At 40.0% G+C, this 25,609-nt stretch overlaps 1 protein-coding gene across 1 annotated transcript; it reads left to right on the top strand.

The window, feature by feature from the left end:
• Positions 1-956: 956 nt before the first annotated feature.
• GTF2A2 (general transcription factor IIA subunit 2) lies at positions 957-25,184 on the top strand. The gene is made up of 5 exons (XM_049773742.1): positions 957-1,062; positions 14,027-14,146; positions 15,391-15,495; positions 21,100-21,226; positions 24,897-25,184. Exons 2-5 carry the CDS (start codon positions 14,075-14,077, stop codon positions 24,920-24,922), a joined length of 330 nt encoding a protein of 109 aa, XP_049629699.1. The 5' UTR covers positions 957-1,062; positions 14,027-14,074; the 3' UTR covers positions 24,923-25,184.
• Positions 25,185-25,609: the final 425 nt, after the last annotated feature.

The following is a 25,609-nucleotide window of genomic DNA, read 5'->3' as shown; positions in this document are numbered from 1 at the left end:
GTGTAATTAATTATTTTAGATAGTGGAGAATCCCGATGAAATCGGCTCCGTGAATGGCTGGACATAACGCATAAATTGAGAAGCCAGTTTAGTCTATGGATCTGGATTGGAGGTTCCAGTTGGTAGCACTTGTTTTTGCTTAGTCCTTTATCACGATTTCCCTGCTGCATACTAGCCAACTGTTTTTAATCTACAATAATTGATTGTGATTATATAAAGGCAAAATAGGTTTAACTATTACTGGTAGATATGAAGTATTTTACACTTGACAATTTTTAAAAAGTCACCAACTGGAAGCACACGGAAGTTGAAACTGTAGCCTCATTGTGAATGGCCAAAGAATGACCCAACGATCAGGATCTGTCGTGAGCGGGCAGAGCACCCTACACTGCACTGCAGGAGTCCAGGCCTTGCCCAAGCAAGGTAACTGGGTGTGGGGCATATAGTCCTAGACACCTACTACGCGCCCTACCCCCGCCCCAGTCGTTCTCAATTTCGGGGAGCAAAGTCCGAAAGCGTCCCTCTTCATCCTATACCGTAGACCTCACCAACACTGCCTTTCCCTGTCATACATCGGACAGTGGTAAAAGGCAGTCTGCAGAATAGCATCTTTTATATTTTATTTTGTTTTGGGGCCACACCCGGTGACACTCAGGGGCTACTCCCGGTTATGCGCTCAGAAATTGCCCCTGGCTTTGGGGGGGGGGGGGGACCATATGGGACGCCGGGGATGGAACCGCGGTCCGTCCTAGGCTAGCGCGCGCAACAGGGGCCAGAACAGCATCTTGGAAGGACCTCGCGGAAACTGACGGATCGCTCCGGGCGCGCCAGTTGTCTGCGCACGCGCGCTCATCCCCCCGCCCAGAGCGACGCCAGGGGCGGGCGGATGGGCGGGCACGTCCAGGCCCCGCCCATCCACTTCCAGGTTATACGAGTACTTCCGGGTCGTGGCCAGCTCCGCGCTTGATGCAAGCGCGGCAGCCGGAGGAGATCGTGCTCGTCGGGGTCTTCCGCGTCTCCTGCCTGCCGTGCGTGCTCTCGCGGCGGGAAGCGCCGTCCCAGGTACTCGCTGCGGACGTGGGTCCCGGCCCCTGCCGTCTCCGAGCGACCGGGAAGGCAGCGCGCGGCCTGGGCTTGGGGCCCGAAGGAGGCCCGTTAATCCACTGCGCGGCCGGCCGGGTCGGCTGGGAGACTCGGGCCTGGCGGAGCAACACCCACCCAACCCGGGCGAGGGCCGCTGGGGGGGCACGTTGGTGGGACAGAGAACAAGCATATTGCTCTTGCTTGGTGGAGTGCAGGCAGCCATGCAGCAGACACACAGGCTCCTGCATCGCTGCACGACGCAGTCCCGTCCAAACTTGGGGGGAGATCTGCCTGGCCCCAGGCTAGCAGCGACCCCACCTGCCTCCCATACAGTCATACATAGGCTACCCTGGCTCAGGCGTGTCCCCCTCGACCGTGATCGGCCCTCAGTTCTTGCTCATATCTCTCCTCCCCCCCCCCCCTCATCCCAGAGTCCAGTTCATGCAAACTTAACAGGCAAAGAGTTGCAATCCTCGGGAACTTACCTTCTTCTGAGAGATTGCATGACGAGCAGGCTACATGCATTTACTGGGAACGGAACACAGCCAGAAAGTGCTGTCCTCAATAGTAGAGGCAAAGGCTACCATTAGTGTGGCAGCCCTTGTGGAGGGTGGGCCTCTGCTTGAAAGAACCGAGAATCAAGTGCATAGGTGAACACGGGCATTCCTGGGAGTTATAGAAGCTTGATCTAAAAACCTGTGAAGTCACAGGTGAGCTCTAAGAGCAAGGAACTGCAATATGACTGCAAAGGGTTAGAAAAAAGGATGGAGGGAAGTGGGACCTCTGGAAGATTTTGAGAAGGTAGAGCTCTTTTGCTTGACAAAAGGGCTTTGGGGTGCTGGGCACACATGTCCTATAGTTAGGATGGGGTAAGAAGGGTGGAGGTGTCAGGAAGGAAGCAAGGTTGAAGGGGATCACCGTGGGAGAAAGCTTGAAAAATAAAGTGCTGTCCAGACAGGAACCACATGTAGGGCAAGTGTGGAAGCATTGGTGGCAGCTAGGAAAATAAAAATTGATGGATCTTGCAAGAGTCTTGAGACAGAATTTGTTAGGTCTTTTATGGGCAATCGGGGGTACTTCAGATGCTTTTATACAAGTCCATGGAAGCATAGGGCTGCATCTACCACAGTAGGAAAGAAGTATGGTCTTTGAGTTAGGGCTTGGACTATGAGTGGAGACTCAAGGGACAATCTGTTCTAGTCTATGATTTTGGTGTTTGAAGCTGCAAACACTGTTATTGTTTTGTTTGTTTGCTTGATTTTGGGGCCCACACCCGGTGTTGGTGATGCTCAGGAGTTACACCTGGCTATTCGCTCAGAAATAGCCCTTGGCTTTGAAGGACCATAGGGGACGCCAGGGCGTACATCCTGTACATCTCGGTACATCCTAGGTCAGCCGCGTGCAAGGCAAACGCCCTACCGCTGCGCCACCACTCCGGCCTCAAAGAGCATAGGAAGCAAGCAGCAGGACCAAGGATAGATGTTGTTGGGTGGCACGAATAGTTCAGGGTCGACCCACAAACCACTTTGAAGAGGATGGACCAGTGAGTTTAGAGAACCCAAAAAGTATAGAACCCTAGAAACTAAACCAGGACATTGTCAGAGAGAAGGTCAGAATCAGCCTTGTTGATTGATTAGGTCAGTTAAGATAGAGTATGGAGAATTAGCTTTGACCCTGCCATTGGTGACTTTCCCCACTTGGCACTTCACATTAACCAGAGAGCTCAACGCAGTGAAGAGTGAGTTTTAGAAAAATGGTAGAAAAGGAGTGAGTGGCAAGTGAGTATAGACAACCCTTTGTTTCAGAGAAACAGAGAAATTGAGTATAGATAGCAAGAATGGGAGTCTTACTTCAGTCTGGAAGAAATGGCTACCTGTTTGTTAATGGAATGCTACATTGGGAAATTTGATAGTGAGAGAAGGATTATTTCGATTTTTGGAACTGCATCCTAGAGATCATTAGAGGGTTTAGGATCTAATGCATGAGTAGAGGAATTGTATTTGATAAGGACTAATTTGGATAGTTTATAGCAATATGAATTTTGGGGTTTACCCAATAATCGGTGTTGCTTGGTGGACTAATCTGGGTTTTGTATTCAAAAGTGACTCGGCATTTCTCAAGAGACCATATCCATACCAAGGATTTGAACTAAAATTTGGGGGGATATAAGCGAAGGACTTTATTATACATGTACTAACTCTCTAGCACAGATATTAGCATTTTGATAGTGACACAAAGTTTGTTCACTATACAAATATAATAAGCATACAGTAGGCATTTATCTAGAAGGTAAAATGTAATTATGTTCAAAAACCCATCGTGCTACATCTGTTGTGAATAAAAAGTCAAATAAAGAAGATGGAAAGAAAAAAGAAGTAAAATAAGGCTAGAGAGACAGTGTTTGGGTTTTTTTTTGTTTTTGTTTTTTGTTTTTTTTCCAGATTGTGGGTTTTTTGTTTTTGTTTTTTTTTTTGTTTGTTTTGTTTTGGGGCCACACCCGGTGACGCTCAGGGGTTACTCCTGGTTATGCGCTCAGAAGTCTCTCCTGGCTTGGGGGACCATATGGGACGACAGGGGATCGAACCGCAGTCCGTCCTAGGCTAGTGCAGGCAAGGCAGGCACCTTACCTCTAGCGCCACCGCCCGGCCCCTGTTTTTTATTTTTTGTTTTGCGTGCAGGATACCAAGCTCAATTCCCATCACCACATATAGTCCCTTAAACAAAAGTCAAATTGAGTAAGGTTGGTTGGTCTGTTTTTATTGGTTTTTCATGGGTGCTCCTTGTAATGTGATTGTATAGTTTGCCCAGCACTATTTGTTGAAGATATTTCCGTGCTTTGCTGTATCATGGTTCTTTATCATGGCTTAGGTGTTGTATATTTGTGGCTCTGTTTCTGGAGCTTTAGTTCTATTTTATTGATCCATCTGTTAATTTTATTCCAGTATCATATTTTTAGTAATTATTGCTTAGTAGTGCAGTTTGAAGTCAGGAAATTGCCTTCATTTCTTTCGCAAGCATTTTCTGTCACTAGCTGTTCTACTCATTACTTGTTTCTAACAGTATTTTAGGGAACCTTTGGCGTATTTTATATATATTATCATCTGCAAATAGTAATACTACTTGACCCATCTGGATTTCTGTTGTCAAATTCATCTAAAGACCACTAAAACTAAAAATGGTAAGAGTGAACAACCCAACCTTGTTTTGTTTTGTTTTGTTTTTTGTTTGGTTTTTGGGTCACAACTGGCAGCCTCGGGGGACCTTATGGGATGCTGGGATTAGAATCACCATCCTTCTGCATGCAAGGCAAACACCCTATCTCCATGCTATCTCTCCGGCCCCTAGTGAGCAGTTTTTGTCATGAGAAGTCAGTCTTTTCAAATGGTTTATTTTCTGCATCTGTTGATAGAATTTTGTGATTTTTTGTTGTTGTTTCTTTGGTTTTTTTTTTTTTTTGGTTTTTTTGGGCCACACCCAGCATTGCTCAGGGGTTACTCCTGGCTGTCTGCTCAGAAATAGCTCCTGGCAGGCACGGGGGACCATATGGGACACCGGGATTTGAACCAACCACCTTTGGTCCTGGATCGGCTGCTTGCAAGCCGCTGTGCTATCTCTCCGGGCCCTGTTTCTTTGTTTTTAACTTTCTCTTTGTTGATCTCAGTTTATTACACTTACTGATTTGCTTGTGTTGAGCCATCTTTATCTCCTTGGAATTAATCCCAGTTGGCCTTGGTGTAGGAGTTACTAAGTATTGGATTTGCCAAGATTTTGTTGAAGTCTTTTGCACCACCTGTGTTTACAAGTCTGTGGTTTTATTTATTTTTGTTTGCTGGGGCCACACCTGGCTCTTTCTTGGTTCAGGGCCCAAGAGACCATATGGAATTCCAAGGATCAAACCTGGGTCAGCCTCATACAAGGCAGATGTCCTATCTGATGTAGGACATTTGTAACCCTGTAGTTTTGGTTTTTCTTGTATGCTGTTTTGTTCTTGTTTAGGGGATGATGGTGTAATGCTGCCCTCATAAAATGTGTTTGGGTCTTCAAATTTTGAAAGCATTTGAGAAGGAAATTAGTCTTATAACTTTGGAAGAACTCATTGATTTGGTCTGTGTTTCCATTCTTTGGGAAATTTGTTCTTTGTATTTCTTTTTTTGGTTTTTTTTGTTGTTGTTGGGTTTTTTTTTGTTGTTGTTTTTTTTGTTTTTGGTTTTGGTTTGTGGGTCACACCCAGCGGTGCTCAGGGGTTACTCCTGGCTGTCTGCTCAGAAATAGCTCCTGGCAGGCACGGGGGACCATATGGGACACCGGGATTCGAACCAACCACCTTTGGTCCTGGATCGGCTGCTTGCAAGGCAAACACCGCTGTGCTATCTCTCCGGGCCCTGTTCTTTGTATTTCTACAGTAACTTGCCACTATTTGTTATGATTTATTTGGGGGGCAGGCATGCCCAGCAGTTCTCAGGGATTACTCCCAGCTCTGCACTCAAAAATTACTCCCGGCAGTGTTTTGGGGACCACATTGGATGCCAGGATAAAACCTGGTTCTGTCCTATGCAAGGCAAACACTCTACTACTGTACTATTGCTCTGGCCATGGTTATGATTTTTTAAATTAGGGCTTCACTTTTTTTATTTGTGGGTTTAGCTAAAGGGTTATCAGTTTTGTCTACTCAAAGAGCCAACTCGTGTTTTCATCGATATTTTATATTATCTTTAGTATTGCTATTTTATTTTTCCCCATTTTGATTTTTATTATTGTCCCAATATGTGATCTCTTCCCGTGTGCACTTATGACATGTGTATTCATTTCTTTTAGTATGGAATATTCTGTGCACATTAGATCATTTAATAGCAATACCTTCTTGTTCAGCTGACCTATCCATTGATGGAAATAAGGTATTGAATTCCTTCTTTTTAGTTTGTTTTTGGCCACACCTGGTGATGCTCAGAGGTTACTCCTGGCTTGGGGGGACCATATGGGACTCCAGGGATCGAACCCAGTGCCGTCCTGGGTCAACTGCATGCAAGGCAAACTACCTACCGCTGTGCTATCGCTCTGGCCTTTGCTACCTACCGCTGTGCTATCGCTTGGCCTTTGAAGTTCTTTGTCATCACCAGTATTTAGTTTGTGTTTAGGTGATAATGTGTTGGGTATAAAAATATTAATGAGCCGCATCTTTTTAACTGATTCATATTTTGGTCTTTATAGAGTCTCTTTTAGTACCTTCTTTTGATGGAAATCCTTTTTTTTTTTTGGTCTTTGGGCCACACCCATTTGACGCTCAGGGGTTACTCTTGGCTATGTGCTCAGAAATTGCTCCTGGCTTGGGGGAACATATGGGACGCTGCGGTCCATCCTATGCTAGCGCTTGCAAGGCAGACACCTTACCTCTAGCGCCACCTCTTCGGCCCCAGAAATCCACTTTTTATCTGGAATACAGCAGCCTTTTCCTTCTCTTGTTAATTTGATGCACCTTACTTCTTCCACTGTGTATCTGTTTTTCTTCAGAGCTGATGTGGATTTCTTAACAGTACAATGTAGTGAATTCTGTTTCTTAATTCTGCTAGCCACTTGTGCTTCTTGATGGGTGAATTCAGTTCCAACAAATTAAATGTAGGTGATCATTCATATTGAGCGTTTTATTACACAGCAATAAAGGATATTGTTATGTTGTTGTTTCTAGTTAGTCTACTTCTGTTATTTTCTCTACTCTGTCTCTTCCAGGTTTTTGTTGAGTAGCTCTTAGGATTGTTTTCAGTTTTTCATGTTGAAGATGTTTTTGTCCCCTCTTATTCCTATTTATATTTTGGGTTTTGTTTTTCTGTTTATTACCATATTAAAGGTGTTTTGTACATATTTTTTTATACTAAAGAAAGCCTTGGGGCCGGAGAGATAGCATGAAGATAAGGCATTTGCCTTTCATGCAGAAGGACAGTGGTTCGAATCTGCATCCCATATGGTCCCCTGTGCCTCCAGGGGCGATTTCTGAGCATAGAACCAGGAGTAGCCCCTGAGTTCTGCTGGGTGTGACCCAAAAACAAACAAAAAAAAGAAAGCCTTGTAGGGCAGGTCTAATGTTTTGAGCTCCATTGACATTTCTTTTTCCTGGGAAAGCCTTTATTTCTCCATACTATTTGAATATTTTCAGGGCAGAGTATTTTCTGATAGTTTTACATTTTTTATTTTTGTATATGTCATTCTGGTCCTTTACACTTTCTGCTAAGAAATCTGATGTTAAAAAGAACCCACTTAAAATTTGAGATTAACTTAAGCTAATATGCATGTATATGGAAATGTAAAAAAATACTATGCCTGTAATGTTTAAGGAGTTATGTAAGTTTTATGGCTTTAGATTGCCTTGTGTGCTGTTAAGAAATATTATAATGTGTTACAATCTGGGGACTTGAGGGACAAAGTAATTGTACATGGATTCTGTCTTATTTATCTTAATGTTCTTTGGCTGAAATTTCAAAGTTAAGATATCAGCAAGGGGACTTCTGAGAATTATATTATGGGTGATTGTCCTTCCACTGTAACTTTACCGTGTCCTCTTTCTTTGCATCCTTGTTCTCATAATTAAAAATAAAAAAATTAAAAAAAAAGAAATCTGATGTTAGTCTGATAGAGGAAACAATTGATAGTTTCTAGATAGTTCACCCACAGCCTTTTTACTGTCCTGTATCATTGACTCCTAGCAGTTTTCCTGTGTTTTCTTGGATTGGTTCTTTTTGCATTAAAAATGAGTTCGAGGGGCCAGGAAGGTGGCGCTAAAGGTTAGGTGTCTGCCTTGCAAGCTCTAGCGTAGGACGGACTGCAGTTCTATCCCCCGGTGTCCCATATGGTCCCCCCAAGCCAGAGGCGATTTCTGAGCACATAGCCAGGAGTAATCCCTGAGCGTCAAACGGGTGTGGCTCAAAAACCAAAAAAAAAAAAATAATAATAATTGAGTTCGAGCTTCTTGGGTTTTTGATTCTTTCTTTTATTTAGCAGTTCCCAATCATTCTACTTTTTTTTTTTTTTTTGGCGTGGGGAGAGGCACATCCAGTTACTCCTGGCTATGCGCTCAGAAATCACTCCTGGCTTGGGGTACCATATGTGACGCAGGGGGATCGAACCTTTGACCATCCTAGGTTAGCTGAGTGCAAGCAAACGCCCTACCACTGCCTTGGACCCCACCAGTTGTTCTTTAAATAACTAGTCTGTTCCCTTCTTTCCTTTTGTCTTCTGGGATACCCTTCATCTTAATTCTTCTCTTCCATTTGTCATTAATGTTTTTTTTGTTGTTGTTGTCTTGAGTTTTTTTGAAAGAGGGAGCTGGGATTTTTGTTCTGTTTTGTTTGTTTTTTTAGGCTACACCTGGCAGTGCACAGTGTTACTCCTGGCTCTGAGCTCAGGGATCACTCAGGTCAAATCCTACCCACTGTACTATCTCTCTGGTCTCTCTGTGAACCTGCTCTGCTTTCCCTTGTCATCTTCATTGCTTTGATTGTGTTCCTTCAGACTCAGTGTCTTTGAATTTTTTTTGTAGTATCATTCTCTTTGATAAAATTTCCTCATTTTCTTTTTCATTTTATTAATTCCTTCTGTTAGAAATGCATTTCATCTATCTCATTGGCTTTCTTCTTAATAGTTATTTGAATTTTAAAATGATTTACTAATTGTATGGCTTTTGCAATATTTTGTTTAGAGTCTTTGCGTTCATATTCCTCATAAGATAACTCTATAGTTTTCTCTCAATGGTGTTTTAGTCTGCTTTCAGTGTGAAGGTAATACTTGTTTCATAAAAACTGTATGTAGAGGTTTCTCTTTCTTTGACCTGCTGGAAAAACCTAAAAAGAGTTCAGAGTAAATCCTTAAAGGTTTGGAAAAACTTAACTACAAAGACCGCATAATCATATTAATAGGTGCAAAGAAAGCGTTTGAGAGGATCAATTACTGTAGATTAAGAAACGTTTAATAAAATGCAGTGAAAAGAAACGTAATTCATTATAGTCAGAGGTATTTACCACAAACTCACAACTAATATCTTACTCAATGGTAAAAAAAAAAAAAACAACTGTTAACTTTCCTCTTAAGATCAGGCATAAGGGATCTGAGTGATAGCATAGCAGGTAGGGCTTTTGTCTTGCATGCGGCTGGCCAACATGGATTTGCTCCACAGCATCCCATATAGTATATGGTCCACTGAGAACCACCAGAGCCATGCTGGCCCTTGAGCACTGCTGGATGTTGCCCAAAAAACAAAACAAAACAAAAAATCAGGCACACAACAAGGTTGCCGATTTTCATATTATATATAGTATTAGATGCCTTGGTCATAGCAATTAGGCAAGAAAGAAATATTGAGGATTTCCAGATTGGAAAATAAGTTAGATTATCACTATTTGCAGATGAAATGCTTCCAAGTAAGGACTACAAAAAAAAAAAACAACCTAGAAACAATAATCTTGCCCGTTTTTTTCCTACAGTAATATGGCAGGCTACAAAATCAGCACGTAAAACCTCTATAGCATTCCTATATGCAAATAACAAAATAAAATAGTAGAAGAGAGAAAAGAAACAATCCCATTTACAATTCACCTAAAAAAAAATCAAGTACCTCAGAACTAGCTTCCCAAAAGAGGTGAATGACTTAAAGGTAAAGAAAACAAATTTGCTACTAAAAGAAATGGAAACACCCTGTTTATGGATTGGAAGCATCAGTATTGTTAAAATGAGCCTTGCCCAATGTATGTATGTATGTATGTATACATATATAGTGTATTTTCTATAAAAATGCTCATGGCATTATTTTAAAGACATAGTCCAAATGATACCAAAATATAGAGAGAATAACCACCACCACCCTCAAATAACTACAGCAGCCCTAAGGCGGAAAAAATGAGAGGCTTTTCTTTACCCAATTTTCAGTTATACTATAGTGATCAAGACTGTTTTTGCAGGGGCCAGCGCTAGAGGTAAGGTAGTCTGCCTTGCCAGCGCCAGCCTAGGACAGATCGCGGTTCTATCCCCCAGCGTCCCATATGGTCCCCCAAGCCAGGAGTGATTTCTGAGCACATAGCCAGGAGTAACCCCTGAGCATTACCGAGTGTGGCCCAAAAAACAAAACAAAAAAAAGACTTTTGCTGAAATAAAGACAGATTGTCAGATTAATACAATAGAATTGAGAGCCCAGAGATAGATCCATGGGTAGATATAAACAACTAATCATTGACAAAGAAGAACAAGTATGAAGTGGAGCAGGAAAGGCTCAACAAATAGTGTTGGAAAAACAGGTCAGCCATTTAAAGAAAAAATCAACTTAGATCCCTATCTCACACCCATGCAAAATGCCAGTTTAAAATGGATCAAAGACCACAATATCAGACCTAAATCCATTATATTGAGGGAAATAGAGGAAGACTCCTTCATGACATTGAATCTAGAGGAATCTTTGGTGGTTGGTAAGTAAATTGAAGCAAAAATAAACAAAAAAAAATTTTACATAAAGTGAATTACAGGGCCGGAGAGATAGCATGGAGGTAGGACATTTGCCTTGCGTGCAAAAGGACGGTGATTTGAATCCCTGCATTCTTTATGGTCCCCCGAGCCTGCCAGGAGCAATTTCTGAATGTAGAGCCAGGAGTAACCCTGAGCACTGCTGGGTGCAACCCAAAAACAAACAAACAAACAAAAAATGAGAATTACAGGGGCCAGAGCATTGGCACAAGTGGTAGGGCATTTGCCTTGCACAAGCAAACCTAGGACAGACCACAATTCGATCTCTTGCTGTCTCATATGGTCCCCCAAGCCAGGAGCGATTTCTGAGCGCACAGCCAGGAGTAACCTCTGAGCGTCACAGGGTGTGGCCCAAAAAACAAAAAAAAAAAAAAAAAAAAAAAAAAAGGCAAGAATTACATCAAATTAAGAAAGCTTCTGCACTGGCTAAAGAAACAATTACTAGAATACAAAGACACCCCATAAACTGGGAGAAAACATTTACCCACCAGGTATACATCCAAGATATTTAAGGCACCTATAAAACTTAACAATAAACAAAACAGCCTTGTTGAAAAATGGGGAGAAGAGATTAAAAGAAATTTCCTCGGGGCCGGGCGGTGGCGCTGGAGGTAAGGTGCCTGCCTTACCTGCGCTAGTCTAGGAGACGGACCGCGGTTCGATCCCCCGGCGTCCCATATGGTCCCCCAAGCCAGGAGCGACTTCTGAGCGCATAGCCAGGAGTAACCCCTGAGCGTTACTGGGTGTGGCCCAAAAACCAAAAAAAAAAAAAAAAAAAAAAAAGAAATTTCCTCAAGGAAGACATAAGGGCAATATGTTTATGAAAAATTCTCTATATCTTAAAACATCAGAAAGAACAACTGAAATGCTCCTCACACCATAATCTTAACACCAGGAGAAAAAACGGTCTGGAGCAGGGATCACCATAGGAAATAATCTAGGCCAATCTTGAGAGGGTGAAACACATGTGATTCGGAGGCTTTCCACCTTATGGAGCAAGAGAGAAGCCCACCAAAACCACAGTTTTAATTAAGCACCAAGACCACCCCAAGGGCCTATCTAGAATTAGTCCAGCTTAGGTGGGATTTTGACCTATAAAGAGGGCAGGGAAAGAAGCCTGCTTTGTTTAGAGTGAAAATAGTTTGTAACTCAATAAACTCCGTTAACTGAAATGCAGAAATATGAGATAAACCAAAATAGATCATGTTTGTGTATTCTCCACCAGTGGCAGGAATACCCCCATAGGAGCTATAAAAGTAGCTGTTGTTTTGCATAGGAACAATAAAAGGGAAATAAAAGGAAAAAACTTTTAGCCTAGATAAGAGTCAGGGTTATACATTCAAACTGCAGGCTTCAAACCAGCCTTAAGTTTACTTAACCTCAGAGAGTCTTTCTTCTAGGTCCCTGGAAAAGTTCTTCTCATGGTGACATTGTCAGACAAAGAACTAGAGTCCTTTGGCTCTCACAAATTCTATGCCAGGATGTCAGGAAGCATGCCCCGGTTTGCAGTTTCAAAGAGGTGCAAAGTTTGTCCCTGGTTCCCTATAGCCAGGCTCGAAAAACAACAGTCGGTGTTGGTATGGATGTGGGGGAAAAGAAAACACCCGCTGCTATATGGAATGTGGAGTGGTTCAACCCTTTTGGGAAACATGGATACGTCTCAAAAAACTAAGGATTGAGTTTGGAATGATCCAGTAAATCCATTTCTGGGCATCTACTGTAGAGGTCCAAAAATATTGCTCAGAAAGGCATTTGCACTCCTATGCTTGTTGCAATACTGTTCTTGATAACCCAAATCTAGAAACAAACCAAGTGTTCTGGGGCAGGAGCGATAGCACAGCAGTAGTGCGTTTGCCTTGCACTCGGCCAACCCAGAACAGGTGGTGGTTCAATTCCCAGCATCCCATATGGTTCCCAGGTCTGCCAGGAGCAATTTCTGAGCACAAAGCCAGGAGTAACCCCTGAGCGCCACAGCCAGGTGTGACACAAAAAAACAACAAACAAAAGTGTTCCATATAAATTAAACAGATAAACTGGATAAAGTGTGGTGTGTATATGTATGTGTGTGCATATATATGTACACACACACACACACACACACACACACACACACACCTACGCATACTACTCAACCATAAGGAAAGTTGAAATCTGGGGCTGGAGAGATGGCATGGAGGTGGGGCGTTTTCCTTGCCAAAAAGAAAAAAAAGAAAAAAAGATGAAATCTAGGGCTGAAGAGAATGTACATGGGTAGTAGGCATTTGTCTTGCATGCAGCCGACTTACGTTCAATCCTGGCATCTATTTGATCCTCAGGAATTACCAGGAGTAATGATTCCTGCATGTAGAGCCAGAAGTGACCCCTGGCATTGCTGGGTGTGTCCCAAAACACACACACAATAAAAGAAAAGGTGAAATCATGGAGGATGTTATGCTAAGATCATAGAAATACAGAATGATCTTTTTCATCTGTAGGATAAAAAGATGTATAAGGTATTAACAAATGACCAAAGCCAACAGAACTTGAGAACTGGCCTACAGTATTGAGCTTACTGTGGTGAAAATACCAAGATTTGTGGTGGGAGGTGGAAAGTAACTAAGTCAGTGGTGAAGGGAAGTATTGTAAATCAGAGAACCTCAAATAAAATTTCAACTATGTTAATTTACTCTCCATTAGACTCACCAAATTTGTGTCTTGAAGTTTGATTTCTGAAGAAGATATGTCATTTTATTTTACTTAACTTAATTTGAGGGGCATTTGAGTTACTTTTTTCCAGTATGTTCTGAAATTAGTTTAGTATTGTTTTGTTTATTGTGAATGAAGAGAGTGAGGGCATCAGGGAAGGAGCTCCCCTTAGTTACAGCCCCTAGGGAGGGCCTTTCTAGGCATAAAGTCCCACATAGCCCCTTGTCCTTGTCCCTTTGTGACTGAACAGGTTCTCAGTCTGCCTGGCAAGCCCATATAACCAATTCCTCTTCAGGCCAGGCCACAAGCCATTCCCAGTCTTATCCCACAGCCTACCCCTCTTCACCAGTCAGTCATACTCTTCCAGACTTCCCCGAGGTGCTGAGAGAGAACTTCTGTTTAATGAACAACTGCAGTCTCCCTTTGCTTCTCTAAATCTGCCAGCCCTGCCACCCTCTTCAGATGAAGGCCCCTAGGTACCCTCTGATGATGCCACCTTTGAGAATTGAATATGATACACTTGGTTTCAGATTGTGTATCTTGGGGAGGTTTGCCTACCCTGATGGCTTATTCCACCATTTTCTGACACCAAAAGGTCAGAAACAACAAAATGTCTATAAGATGTCTATAAAAGCCTATTTTAAAATAATTCAAAAATTAAAGAAATCTTTAAAGTGTTTCTTATAATTGTAAAATTATAATTGTAGTTACAGTACTAAGAATTTGCATTTTTTAAAATACTGTCATATTAAAATTTTAGGATATCAATGCAAGCCTGAATAAAGGAAACAATTTCTTCTCCTAAACCATGGCATATCAGTTATACAGAAATACTACTTTGGGAAACAGTCTTCAGGAGAGCCTTGATGAGCTCATACAGGTGAGAGAGTAACATTTGTCTTTAGATGAGTCTATTGTCATTTTTGCTATTTCCCTTTCTCAAGCAGAGATGTGAGGTTATCTTAGACTGTTTGACCTGGTAAGTCAGTATGCAAGTAAATAACTTCACATGTCTTTGCTTTATGATACCCTGGTTAGGACATAAAATATTATTGATAAAATTGATTATTATTTTTGTTAAACAGAAATACTGAGATCAGGTTTTTAATTTCCTTTTACGAATAATAAAAATTATTCTAAGCAGCTTAAGAAAAATTTGGGCTACAGATTTAAATAAGAATTACAAATATGGGGCCGGAGAGAGCATGGAGGTAAGGCGTTTGCCTTTCATGCAGGAGGTCATCGGTTCGAATCCCGGCGCCCCATATGGTCCCCCGTGCCTGCCAGGAGCAATTTCTGAGCCTGGAGCCAGGAGTAACCCCTGAGCACTGCCGGGTGTGACCCAAAAACCACAAAAAAAAAAAAAAGAATTACAAATATGCATATTTTTTTTTTTGGTTTTTGGGCCACACCCTGTGACGCTCAGGGGTTACTCCTGGCTATGCGCTCAGAAGTTGCTCCTGGCTTCTTGGGGGACCATATGGGACGCCGGGGGATCGAACCTCAGTCCGTCCTAGGCTAGCACAGGCAAGGCAGGCACCTTACCTCCAGCGCCACCGCCCGGCCCCCAAATATGCATTTTTTAAATTAACTTATCAAAAACTCATTTCTATGTTTATGTATACATACATAATACGCTTTTAAGAGCTCTTTTTATAGTGACCTTTAATAAAATTTATTAGATTTGCTGGTTCTTGGGGACTGTTCTCAGCCTAGTACTTTTGGATCAATGCTGGGTCACCTGCATTCAAAGCTTTGCACTCCGGCCTGCTGAACACTCTCTCCAATCAAAGATTTATTAGGTTTTTAAAACTATTTTTATTGGTCCTCATTTTTATTTAAAAGAAATGATTCCTTCAGTTTACTGAGTGCTCTTCCAGATACTGAAGAAATGATAAACAGTTTTGTTATAATATTGTAAAATCACTTTTAATTTTACTGTATCCAAAAAAAATATATTGTTATGTTTAATTATCAGTTATGGCTAAGCAAGTAATGGGATGCTAGTTTGGAAGCTTTGATAACCTCAGTTAAATGTTAGGTGGTAATTTATATAGTTTTACATTTTTGTCTTAATTACTCTTCACTAAAAGGATTTATTTGTGTCTGTTGCTTTTTTTTCAGTCTCAACAGATTACTCCCCAACTTGCCCTCCAAGTCCTACTCCAGTTTGATAAGGCTATTAATTCAGCGCTGGCTCAGAGAGTCAGGAACCGTGTCAATTTCAGGGTAAGGCTATCTACTTCCATATCTAAACTTGCACTGGTACTTAATATGTGTTAACTCTGTTTTTAAGTATACCTCCATGATGATATTCAAGTTTAATAACAAAATCATACAGAGTTTATCCAGTTGTTTGACAAATCAGTCCGGGTATGTTACTTTCCTGAAGAGTTAAAGATTTCAGAAATGTGAAATATTATCTGCAGGATTTGAAGGTAAGTGTCATGTTGTAATTTTTAAATTCTGCTTCGCTAGTCCTTAGAAAATACAGAGATCTAGAATTCGTGAGTTGCCTCCACCGTAACGACATGGTTTATAAAGATCAAGACTTGTGGTCAGGGGTCAGAGCAATAGCGCAGCTGGACCTCCCAAAACCAGGAGAGAGCACATAGCCAGGAGAAACTCCTGAGTGTCACCAGGTATGGCCCAAAAACCAAAAAGAAAACAAAGAAAAAAGAATAGTCATCAAGAATAGTCCATAATGTTCTGATAACTTAATCTGATTTGAATGTTTTTTGTTTGTTTGTTTGTTTGTTTTAGTTTTGGTTTTTCGGGCCACACTCGTTTGATGCTCAGGGGTTACTCCTGGCTAAGCGCTCAGAAATTGCCCTGGCTGAATGTTTATTTTTTTTTTTTTTTTTTTTTTTTTTTGGTTTTTTTTTTGGGCCACACCCGTTAGATGCTCAGGGGTTACTCCTGGCTACGCGCTCAGAAATTGCCCCTGGCTTGGGGGGACCATATGGGACACCGGGGGATCGAACCGTGGTCCTTTCCTTGGCTAGCGCTTGTAAGGCAGACACCTTACCTCTAGCGCCACCTCGCCGGCCCCTGAATGTTTATTTTTTAAACAATAATCCCAACTTAAATAAACTCCTCAGTTTGATGATAAATTCAGATTTAAAAGATAATATGAATTATAATCATCTCATTATGAGATATAATAATATTTGGTGATATTTTACCATATTTACCTTTTTTCATATTTACCTTTTATGCTTATAAATCATAACAAAATTGGAGGGAAATGTAGGAAAATAGATGTATAGAAGGACTATAGAAATTATTTTGTATTTATGGTGATCTCAGTATCTTTAGTTTATTTTTGTTTTGTTTTGCTTATGTGATAAACATAAATAGGAAAACTTAATAAGTCTCAATGCCTGTTACACACTGTCATATTCTGAATATTAGGTATACAGGAGAGAACAAGAGAGACTCAGCCAATTTGAAATAGATCTTAATAGTCATATAATTAATAGTGAGTCTATTGTCAATTTAATGCTAAAAATAGAGTGAATTGTATGTTTAGGGTTAGAAAGAATACAAGCAGGTAAGTAAGATAAAGCACTTGGCTTACACAAAGCCAAGCCCCACTTAGCGTCCTCTGAAAACCACAATGAGTGATCCCTGAGTACAGAACCAGGAATAAGCCTTAAGGACCATTGAGTTTAGCCCAATATGTTTTAAATGTGTCCTTTAAAGTTTGGACTGGATAGATAATGCAGCAGATAGAGCAGTTGTCTTGCATTCAGTGGACCCTGATTCAGTCTCCAGCATCATGTATAGTCCCCTAAATACTACCAGGTAAAGTCCACAAAACTAAAAGATTTGTAGCTAGTAGTTTGAAAAACCCATGGATTTTTTTTAACTTTTTATTTTATTTTATTTTATTTATTTGTGGGTTTTTTTGGGTCACACCCGGCGGTGCTCAGGGGTTAATCCTGCCTCCATGCTCAGAAATCACTCCTAGCAGGCTCAGGGGGCCATATGGGATGCCGGGATTCAAACCACCGTCCTTATGCATGGAAGGCAAACGCCTTATGCTGTGCTATCTCTCCGGCCCCTTTTTTTAACTTTTAACAATAATGATTCTTGCGAAATGTGTTTGATTTTTTTCTTTTTTTATAACTATATGTAGGAACCCTGCCCAATTTTCATTAAATATTCAACCCTTTTATTTTTAATTCAACTATATTAATACATAAATTTGCCTCATGTCAGACTGTTCATTTGAGCACTCTAAGCAGTGTTCAAGAGTCAGAGGGCTACTGTCAGCAATATTACCTATTTATTCACTGTTTTCATGACAATAGCGTTCATAATGCCTGAGTAATTGTATTGTACGCTTCTGCTTTAGAGCTGTTTAGCTAAAATTAGACAGAATTTGATACTTGCATATCTGTTGCTCAGTTTTGTGAAAGTTTTTTTCTATTTTCTAAAAGCAAATATTAACCAGTTTTTTTTTTACCAGATCTCTAAATTTTGAGGAAATTGGGATCACATCTGTTAGTGCTTGTGAGCTCTTACTTCCACAGTGATCTCTCCCAGTAATTCTTGGAGGGAAGGGAATTATTCTGGGACTAGAACCTCAGTCAGTCTCCTGCATGCATGTGCTCAGCCTATTGGATTATATCTCTATGGCCCCTAACTTTTCAATTCTTGATTTTCTTTTCCTAATGAAACTTGATGTAATTCAGGCCTTCAGTTTTCAATATCCCTGCCCTCCCCTCACCACCCTCCACAGTTTACAACAACTTGACCAATTAAGTTCATAATGTTTATAGATAGCTTCTGTTTGATTTGGTGGGTAAAAGCACAAACTACATTTGTAATTCAATTTTTTTTAAGTTTCTTATATCACATTCAAATATGTGTGTTAATTTAATTAACTCTCAAACTAGTAAGATTTAAAGCCTACTAAAGAGAGGTGTAACTTGTTAAATTGCGTTGTACTAATGAGATGATTTAATAGAATGTTAATGAGGGGAATCTTCTGCAGGATTCTCTTTTTAATAATTTATAGGCAAAAATTTATTAGATAATCAGAATATACTTAACCAAGGACTTGCTTTGTTTTGTTTTCTTTTCTTTTGGGGGCCACACCCGGTAGTGCTCAGGGATTACTCCTGGCTCTACACTCAGAAGTTACTTCTGATAGGCTATATAGGATGCCCAGGATTGAATTCAGGTCAGCTGCATGCAAGGCAAATGCCCTACTCACTGTGCTATCATTTTGGCCCCCAGACTTTGACTTTTTAAAGAGAACATTTAAATTGTTCTACTATGTATAGCTAGACTTTTAAAAGGCCCTTGTACAATAAGGTATCATCTTACACCACAGAGACTGGGAAACATCACAGAGAACAAGAATAACCACTACTGGCATGGATGTAGGGAGAAAAGGCACTCCCATTCACTGATGGTGGGAATACCATTTATTCCAGCCTATCTGGAAAACAATATGGATATTCCTAAAAGAAAAAAAAAATGGACATTGAACTCCCATATGATCCAATAATACCACTCCTATGGATATACCCTAGGACCACAAAAACATAATACAATAATGCCCTCTGCACTCATGTTAATTGCAGCGCTATTTAGAATAGAATCTAGAAACAACCCAGATGCCCAACAATAGATGAGTGGCTAAAGAAACTGGTACATCATGGGGCCGGAGCAATATCACGATAGGGTGTTTGCCTTGCATACGGCTGATCCAAGACAGACCTTGGTTCCATCCCCGGCATCCCATATGCTCCCTCGAGCCAGGAACTATTTCGGAGTTCATAGCCAGGAGTGACTCCTGAGTGTCACAGGGTATGGCCCAAAGAGGAAAAAAAATAGAAACTGTGATACATCTACACAATGGGATACTATGCAGTTGTTAGGGGAAAAATGAAGTCATGAAATTTGACTATACATGGATGGATATGGAGACTATTATGCTGATTGAAATAAGTCAGAGGGAGAGAGATGAACACAATAGTCGTACTCATCTGTGGGTTTAAGAAAAAAGACAGTATAGTGGCCATGCTACTGCCAATTGGATAGGACAGTAAACTATATTTTCCTAGGGTTGACCACAAGGTCAAGGATACCAGAAATGAACCTGGAGGTTGGCATTTGGCCTTTTATCTTTTCAGAGGCCCAGTCTCTACCCATGGACCAGATCTGATTTTTTTTGTTATTGTTTATATTTACCGTTGTGTCCTTTTTTTACCTACCTTTCTATGCACAATTTTAACCATTCCACCAAGATTTTTGTCTTGCCAAACTATTTCTAGATCTATATAATTTACGATATTATTGTTAATTTTTCACCTCTCAGGACCACTCTTCATGTGTCTTGTTGTCAAGTTCTTTAAAAAAAATATCTCCATTCCAGGACCCAAGCAATAGTACAGCAGGTAGGACATATGCAAGTCCTCTACCCAGGTTCAGTCCCTATACCCCATCTGGTTCCCCAATTCTCCCAAGAATAACCCCTGAACACTGCTGGATGTGGCCCAAAAACACAAAATCATCCCATTTTGTTGATCCTTTTGCAAATAGGCTTTGCAATAGCAAAGCCCTTTCACTTCTGACTTAGTGAGCCAAGAATTGTTTGGTTTCTCAGCTGAGTATCCTAGCGTCCATTTAGACTTTTCACCACCAAAAATAAAAACCCTATTACTCTTCGGCTTCAAATCCTCCCAGTGGTCTTTATTCTGTAAGGAACACCTCTGCTTTATTATTCCCTCATGTTCCCCTGCTCTACCCTATTATACTTAGTAACTGTGACTTGCAGTAATGGACTGTGTATTTATAGTCACAGATTGACAGGCTGTATAGGTCAATCTATATGACCTATATAGGTCAACATAGCCCATATAGCCTATGTGTGTGTATACCACAGTTTTATATATACTGTGTCTCTTGCAGTTTTCACTCATCCTTCAAACATTTCCTTTTAGGATTGGAAACATTGTATAGCACTGTATAGCCTCCTTGCAGGAGGCCAATCTGTATTCCATCTCCAATATCTCATATAGTTCCCCTGAGCCCACAGAGGGTGCGATTCCTGAGTAAGTCAGGAGTAAGCCCAGAGTACTGCTGGGTATGGCCCAAAAACAAAGAATGTTTAAATACATACTTCTAGTCATGTTAACTGTACATGGTAGTAATGTTGCAGTCTTAATTGCTCATGTAGCAGTAGACATTGCAGAATAATAATTTTCTTGTTCGTTTGTTTGTTTGTTTTGTTTTGTGGCCATACCCAGCAGACCTCAGGGATTTTTCCTGGCTTTTCGCTCAGAAATCGCTTCTGGCAGCCTCAGGAGACTTGGGAATGCTGAGGATTGAGCCCAGGTTGGCCGCATGCCAGGCAAACTCCCTACTCACTGTGCTATCGCTTCGACCCCAGAATAATTTTAAACTTAATAAAATAAAAATTTCTAGAAATTCCCTGCCTCTATACAAGTTCAGATAATGAAATATACAATAAATGTATTACTTTTTAAGTTCCTGTGAAAGTATAAATGAACTTTTATACTTTAGCCACACGAGGGCAGTAGAAATGCATATTTAAATTTCTGATCAACTTATTAAATAAACTAAATAAGTAGCTTGCCAATCTGCCAGTGCTAAAAATGTTTGCTAACTAAGATTCTTCTCTATGTTACCATAGCAAACTTACTAGAATTAAATTAAATTAAATACTATGAGAATTAAAAAAAAACTTGCAAGCAAACCAAATATTTCATAATTCTCAATTATGTACTTGATAGTTGATTTAAATTGCTTTGTGGGCAAATCACTTTTCAAAGACATGTTTGTTTTCTTTTAAAGGGCTCTCTAAATACATACAGATTCTGCGATAATGTGTGGACTTTTGTATTGAATGATGTTGAATTCAGAGAGGTGACAGAACTTATTAAAGTGGATAAAGTGAAAATTGTAGCCTGTGATGGTAAAAGTAAGTGTTCATATAATTATGTGAAAGCAAAGTGACTTGCAATCTTATTTCTATGAGTATTTAGAAAAATCTTTATTTGCAGCTAATGGAGTAAATGGCTAATGATCTACTTACTGAGAGAGATAATGATTTCTAGACCAGCTAGATTCTAAATTCCAGAACCCAAATATTCCTTTATACAGACTTTAGGTAAAAACATTTATATCACATACATTTCTTCCAGTTGAATTTGTAGGGCATGTTGTATATCTGAAATGTTTTTCAGGCTTCTTATGGAGAAATGTTTTCATTTTAACAATTCATCCTGTGATTTTTGTGTTAGGGAACATACATACATTTTATTTTTAAAAGATGGCTATTTAGGGGCCGGAGTGATAGCACAGTGATAAGGCATTTGCCTTGCACGTGGCCAACACAGGACTGCCCCTGGTTCGAATCCCAGCATCCCATATGGTCCCTCAAGCCTACCCGGAGGATTTCTGAACTCAGAACCAGGAGTAGTAACCCCTGAGTACTGCTTGGTGTGACCCAAAAATAAAAAAAAAAAAAAAATGGTTATTTGATGGGCTGGAGCAATAGCCTTGCATGCGGCCAACCCCCAGGATGGAACAGGGTTTGATTCCCAGCATCCCATGTGGTCCCCTGAGCCTGCCAGGAGCGATTTCGATTTCTGAGCACAGAACCAGAAATAATTTCTGAGTGCTGCCAGGTCTGGCCCAAATACAAAAAAAAATAATATAAAATAAAATAAAAGATGGTTATTTGACAGATTGTTTTGTTTTGGGGTCACACCCAGTCACACTCAGGGGTTACTGTGCTTAGAAATTGCTCCTGGCTTGGGAGACCATATGGGACACCAGAGGATCGAACCGCAGTCCTTCCTAGGTTAGCCTCATGCAACACAAATGCCCTACTGCTGTGCCATCACTCCAGCCCCTATTTGACAGATTTTTAATTGACTATAAGAACCTTATCCATCATAATGGTAAAGGTCCATGCCTGTAATCTCTGTTAGATCTATGTAGGTGTATTTTTCATTAAGTGTTTTCAGAACTGTTTATCTTTTTCTATTACATGATTATTTATGTTTTTGCTAGTTGTATTTTAAATACATTTGTGATTACTTTTACTCTGATTCATATGACACATTTGTAAGTCATGTTTTCACATAAGTCAACTATTCACTCAAACCTGGTGTTTAAGGGCCAGAGCAATAATGCAATGGGTAGAGTTTGGTAGAGTCTGATCTCCATGTCATTCTATATAGTCTCCCCTCTGAGCCCCACCAGAAGTAATTTCTGAGTAGTTGATACAGCCAAAAACAAAAAACAAAAACAAAATAAACCTTTTTTTTATTGTTTGCTTAAGATGATGACTTAAAGCCCTTTGAGTCTTTTTTTTTTCCACTGTGTCAGAAAATGTCGATTCTGGCACTGTTGTAATGACATGTACCTCTTATAAATTAACTGGGAAATCTTATAAGTTTACTAGGTAGAATGACTCTAAAAGCTTTGGGTATAGAGAAATCTTCATTATAGGTATCAGGGACTTAATCCTTTTCTGTATGGATGCAAGTATTGACACTGTTGATTTGGGAATCACAAGATAATAACATTTCTATGTTTCAGATACTGTATACTTTTTATATTTTTCTTTTAATTTAAGGTAATAATAATCTTAAACCCTTGGTGTTCTTTTTTTTTAATTTTTCTAAATTATAGAATTTTGACATTAGTTTATAATTTAAAGGCCTAGATCAAAATGAATAATGATACAGATCTCTGCAATTATTAACTTTTATACTATAATGTTCCATTTGCACTTTGTATGTTGAAATGTTTTAACAGATCTGGAGGATATGATGTTTCATTTTTACTTTATTTGATTACTTCATTATAACCACAGGTAGTCAGCCTAGTTAAGACCCAAAAGTTGGCTATATATTCCTTTCTGGAGAAGCCTGGTTTTGGTTTAGCTTATAGATATCAAATGATATTCCCTCTCTCTCCATCACTGGAGATCCCAGACCACAGGCCTCTCAGGATTCCCTCAGAGTATGCACTGACATCAGGGTTTGAACCTGTGGCCTCACAGTTGCTGGGTAGTCACTGAGTCATCTTCCAGTACCCAAGATAATGATCTTTAAACAGTAGTGGAAAAGTACACATCAATCTTAGATCTTACAGTGGCTTGTCCCAGTTATAAAACACTGTACTAATTGAGCCTCAAAGAAAAAAATTCAAAATTCATTAGTCTTTAAGTACATGCATCAGTGGTTTCCAACCCCTGGTCTGTATACCATTGCCTGTCCATAGGTATAGAAAATTAAAACAATTGATCTTACACCTTAATTATAACTGCGGTTCAAGGACTGATAATATGCAGGACAGACACTGTACACAGATATGGAAAAGCGAACAACACTGGTTCAATTTAATGTAGTTTGTATCAGAAAAGAATGCAGTACTAGAAATTTATCTTTTCCAAAAATTAAATATGAATGGTTTGGTGTTTGGAGGTAGTTCAAGAAGATATTTCTTAGTGACTTTCTTAGTGACTTAGTGACAGATAAGATAAAATCAAGTCTTAGGACAAAAGGAATAATATAGCAGGAAAGGCACTTTGCCTTGCTTGAAGCTAGCCTGAGTTCTCTCGCAGCACCCCATATGGTTCTCCAAGCTTGCCAGGAATGATCCCTTGCTCCACCAGGTATGGCCCCAAAAATTCCAAAAAATATATGATGATAATCTTTTATTTAAAATTCAGCTTTGAGAAATAAGCTGCATTTTTAATATTGAAATACAGAAAAAATATTAGTGGCTAGAATCTTGGACTCTTTTTCACCAGGATTTAAATATATCTTCTGATGAGGGCTGACTGGAAGTACTAGCCCATGATATGAAGGTTATCACAAAGAGCGATAAATAAGTACAGGTTGAAAGATAACTATACTAACAACTATTATAACAATGATAGAGAGAAATACAATTTCTATCTCAGACATGCAGGGGATTGGGTACATTGGTGGTAAGAAAGTTGTACAGGTGAAGGGGGGGGTTACAATTTAGAAGGCTGAAACCCAATTACAAACATTTTGTAACCAAAAATAATAGTAATGAATAAGTAAATTTATTTTCTGATTTGGCCTTTGTTACTTAAAATTTGGATTGAGTACAGGACTAAGAAAAACCATAACATGGTTATACAGCAGTTATATGACCCAAATTTACTCTTAGTTTTCTCTGATAGAGGAGACTAAGCGTTATCTTTTTGTCTCTGCCTTAGAAGCAATTCAATTTCTAGCATCAACCCTGCCTCCTATTCTTCCTCGTGGTAAAAGCTAGTACCTTTGGTAGTATTCTTTCAAACTGTTCTTAAAATATTTACATTTGGGGCCGGGTAGGTGGCGCTGGAGGTAAGGTGTCTGCCTTGCAAGCGCTAGCCATGGAAGGACCGCGGTTCGATCCCCCATCCCCTGGCGTCCCATATGGTCCCCCCAAGCCAGGGGCGATTTCTGAGCACATAGCCAGGAGTAACCCCTGAGCATCAAACGGTTGTGGCCCAAAAACCAAAAAAAAAAACAAAACAAAACAAAAAACAAAAAATATAAAATATTTACATTTAAAAGCGGGTTGCTTCTTGAATTGACTCTTTCTCTCATTTTTCCCAGATACAGGATCCAGTACTACAGAATGAATAGAAAACACAATGGCTTCTTTATGCCATCTTCATTATCCATCACAATTTGGAAAGAAGCATAGAAGAGACTTATTTATTCTAGCATTGCAGAAATTACTATACTGTGCTAGACTATCGGAATTTTATTAGGAAGATGCTTGTACTGTAACATCTCATCTTTATGACCCAGCATGAAGAAGCAGCTTTTTTAATGACAAATCAAACATTGTTGCCTTCCTAAGAATGTTCTTTAATAAACTCATTTTAAACAGTATAATAACTGGTAAAGATATTATGATAGCAGTATGAAGATAACATAACAATTTTAAAAGAGCACCGGGGCTATTAGAAATGCTTTCATTTCAACAGTCAAGTTTTATCAACCATAACTTCATCTGATATAAGCATTAACAGGAGGGAACCAAAATCTGGATCATGTTATTTTAAAGAAGGAGGGGTCCTTTTTTTAAAAAAAAAAATGAAAAGCCATGGGGCTGGAGCAATATAGCACAGTGTAGAGTATTTGCCTTGCATGCTGCCGACCCAGGACGGACCTGGGTTTGATCCCATATGGTTCCCCGAGCCTGCCAGGAGTGGTTTTTGACAGCAGTGGCAGGAATAACCCCTGAGCGCTGCCTGGTGTGACTCAAAAACGAAGACAAAATGAAAAGCCAGTTTATTTCAAAACAATGTTTTGAACAGCAC

This window comes from Suncus etruscus, chromosome 5 (assembly GCF_024139225.1).
Source record: "Suncus etruscus isolate mSunEtr1 chromosome 5, mSunEtr1.pri.cur, whole genome shotgun sequence".
Classification (NCBI taxonomy): Eukaryota; Metazoa; Chordata; class Mammalia; order Eulipotyphla; family Soricidae; genus Suncus; species Suncus etruscus.
This window is presented reverse-complemented; position numbering and strand designations above follow the sequence as displayed.

What these genes read in the sequence shown, in the direction of transcription:
- GTF2A2 (XM_049773742.1), top strand. Translation starts at nt 14,075, where the DNA reads ATGGCATATCAGTTATACAGAAATACTACTTTGGGAAACAGTCTTCAG. An exon ending in GCCTTGATGAGCTCATACAG is followed by an intron (nt 14,147 to 15,390) that starts GTGAGAGAGTAA and finishes CTTTTTTTTCAG; the next exon opens with TCTCAACAGATTACTCCCCA. An exon ending in TGTAGCCTGTGATGGTAAAA is followed by an intron (nt 21,227 to 24,896) that starts GTAAGTGTTCAT and finishes CATTTTTCCCAG; the next exon opens with ATACAGGATCCAGTACTACA.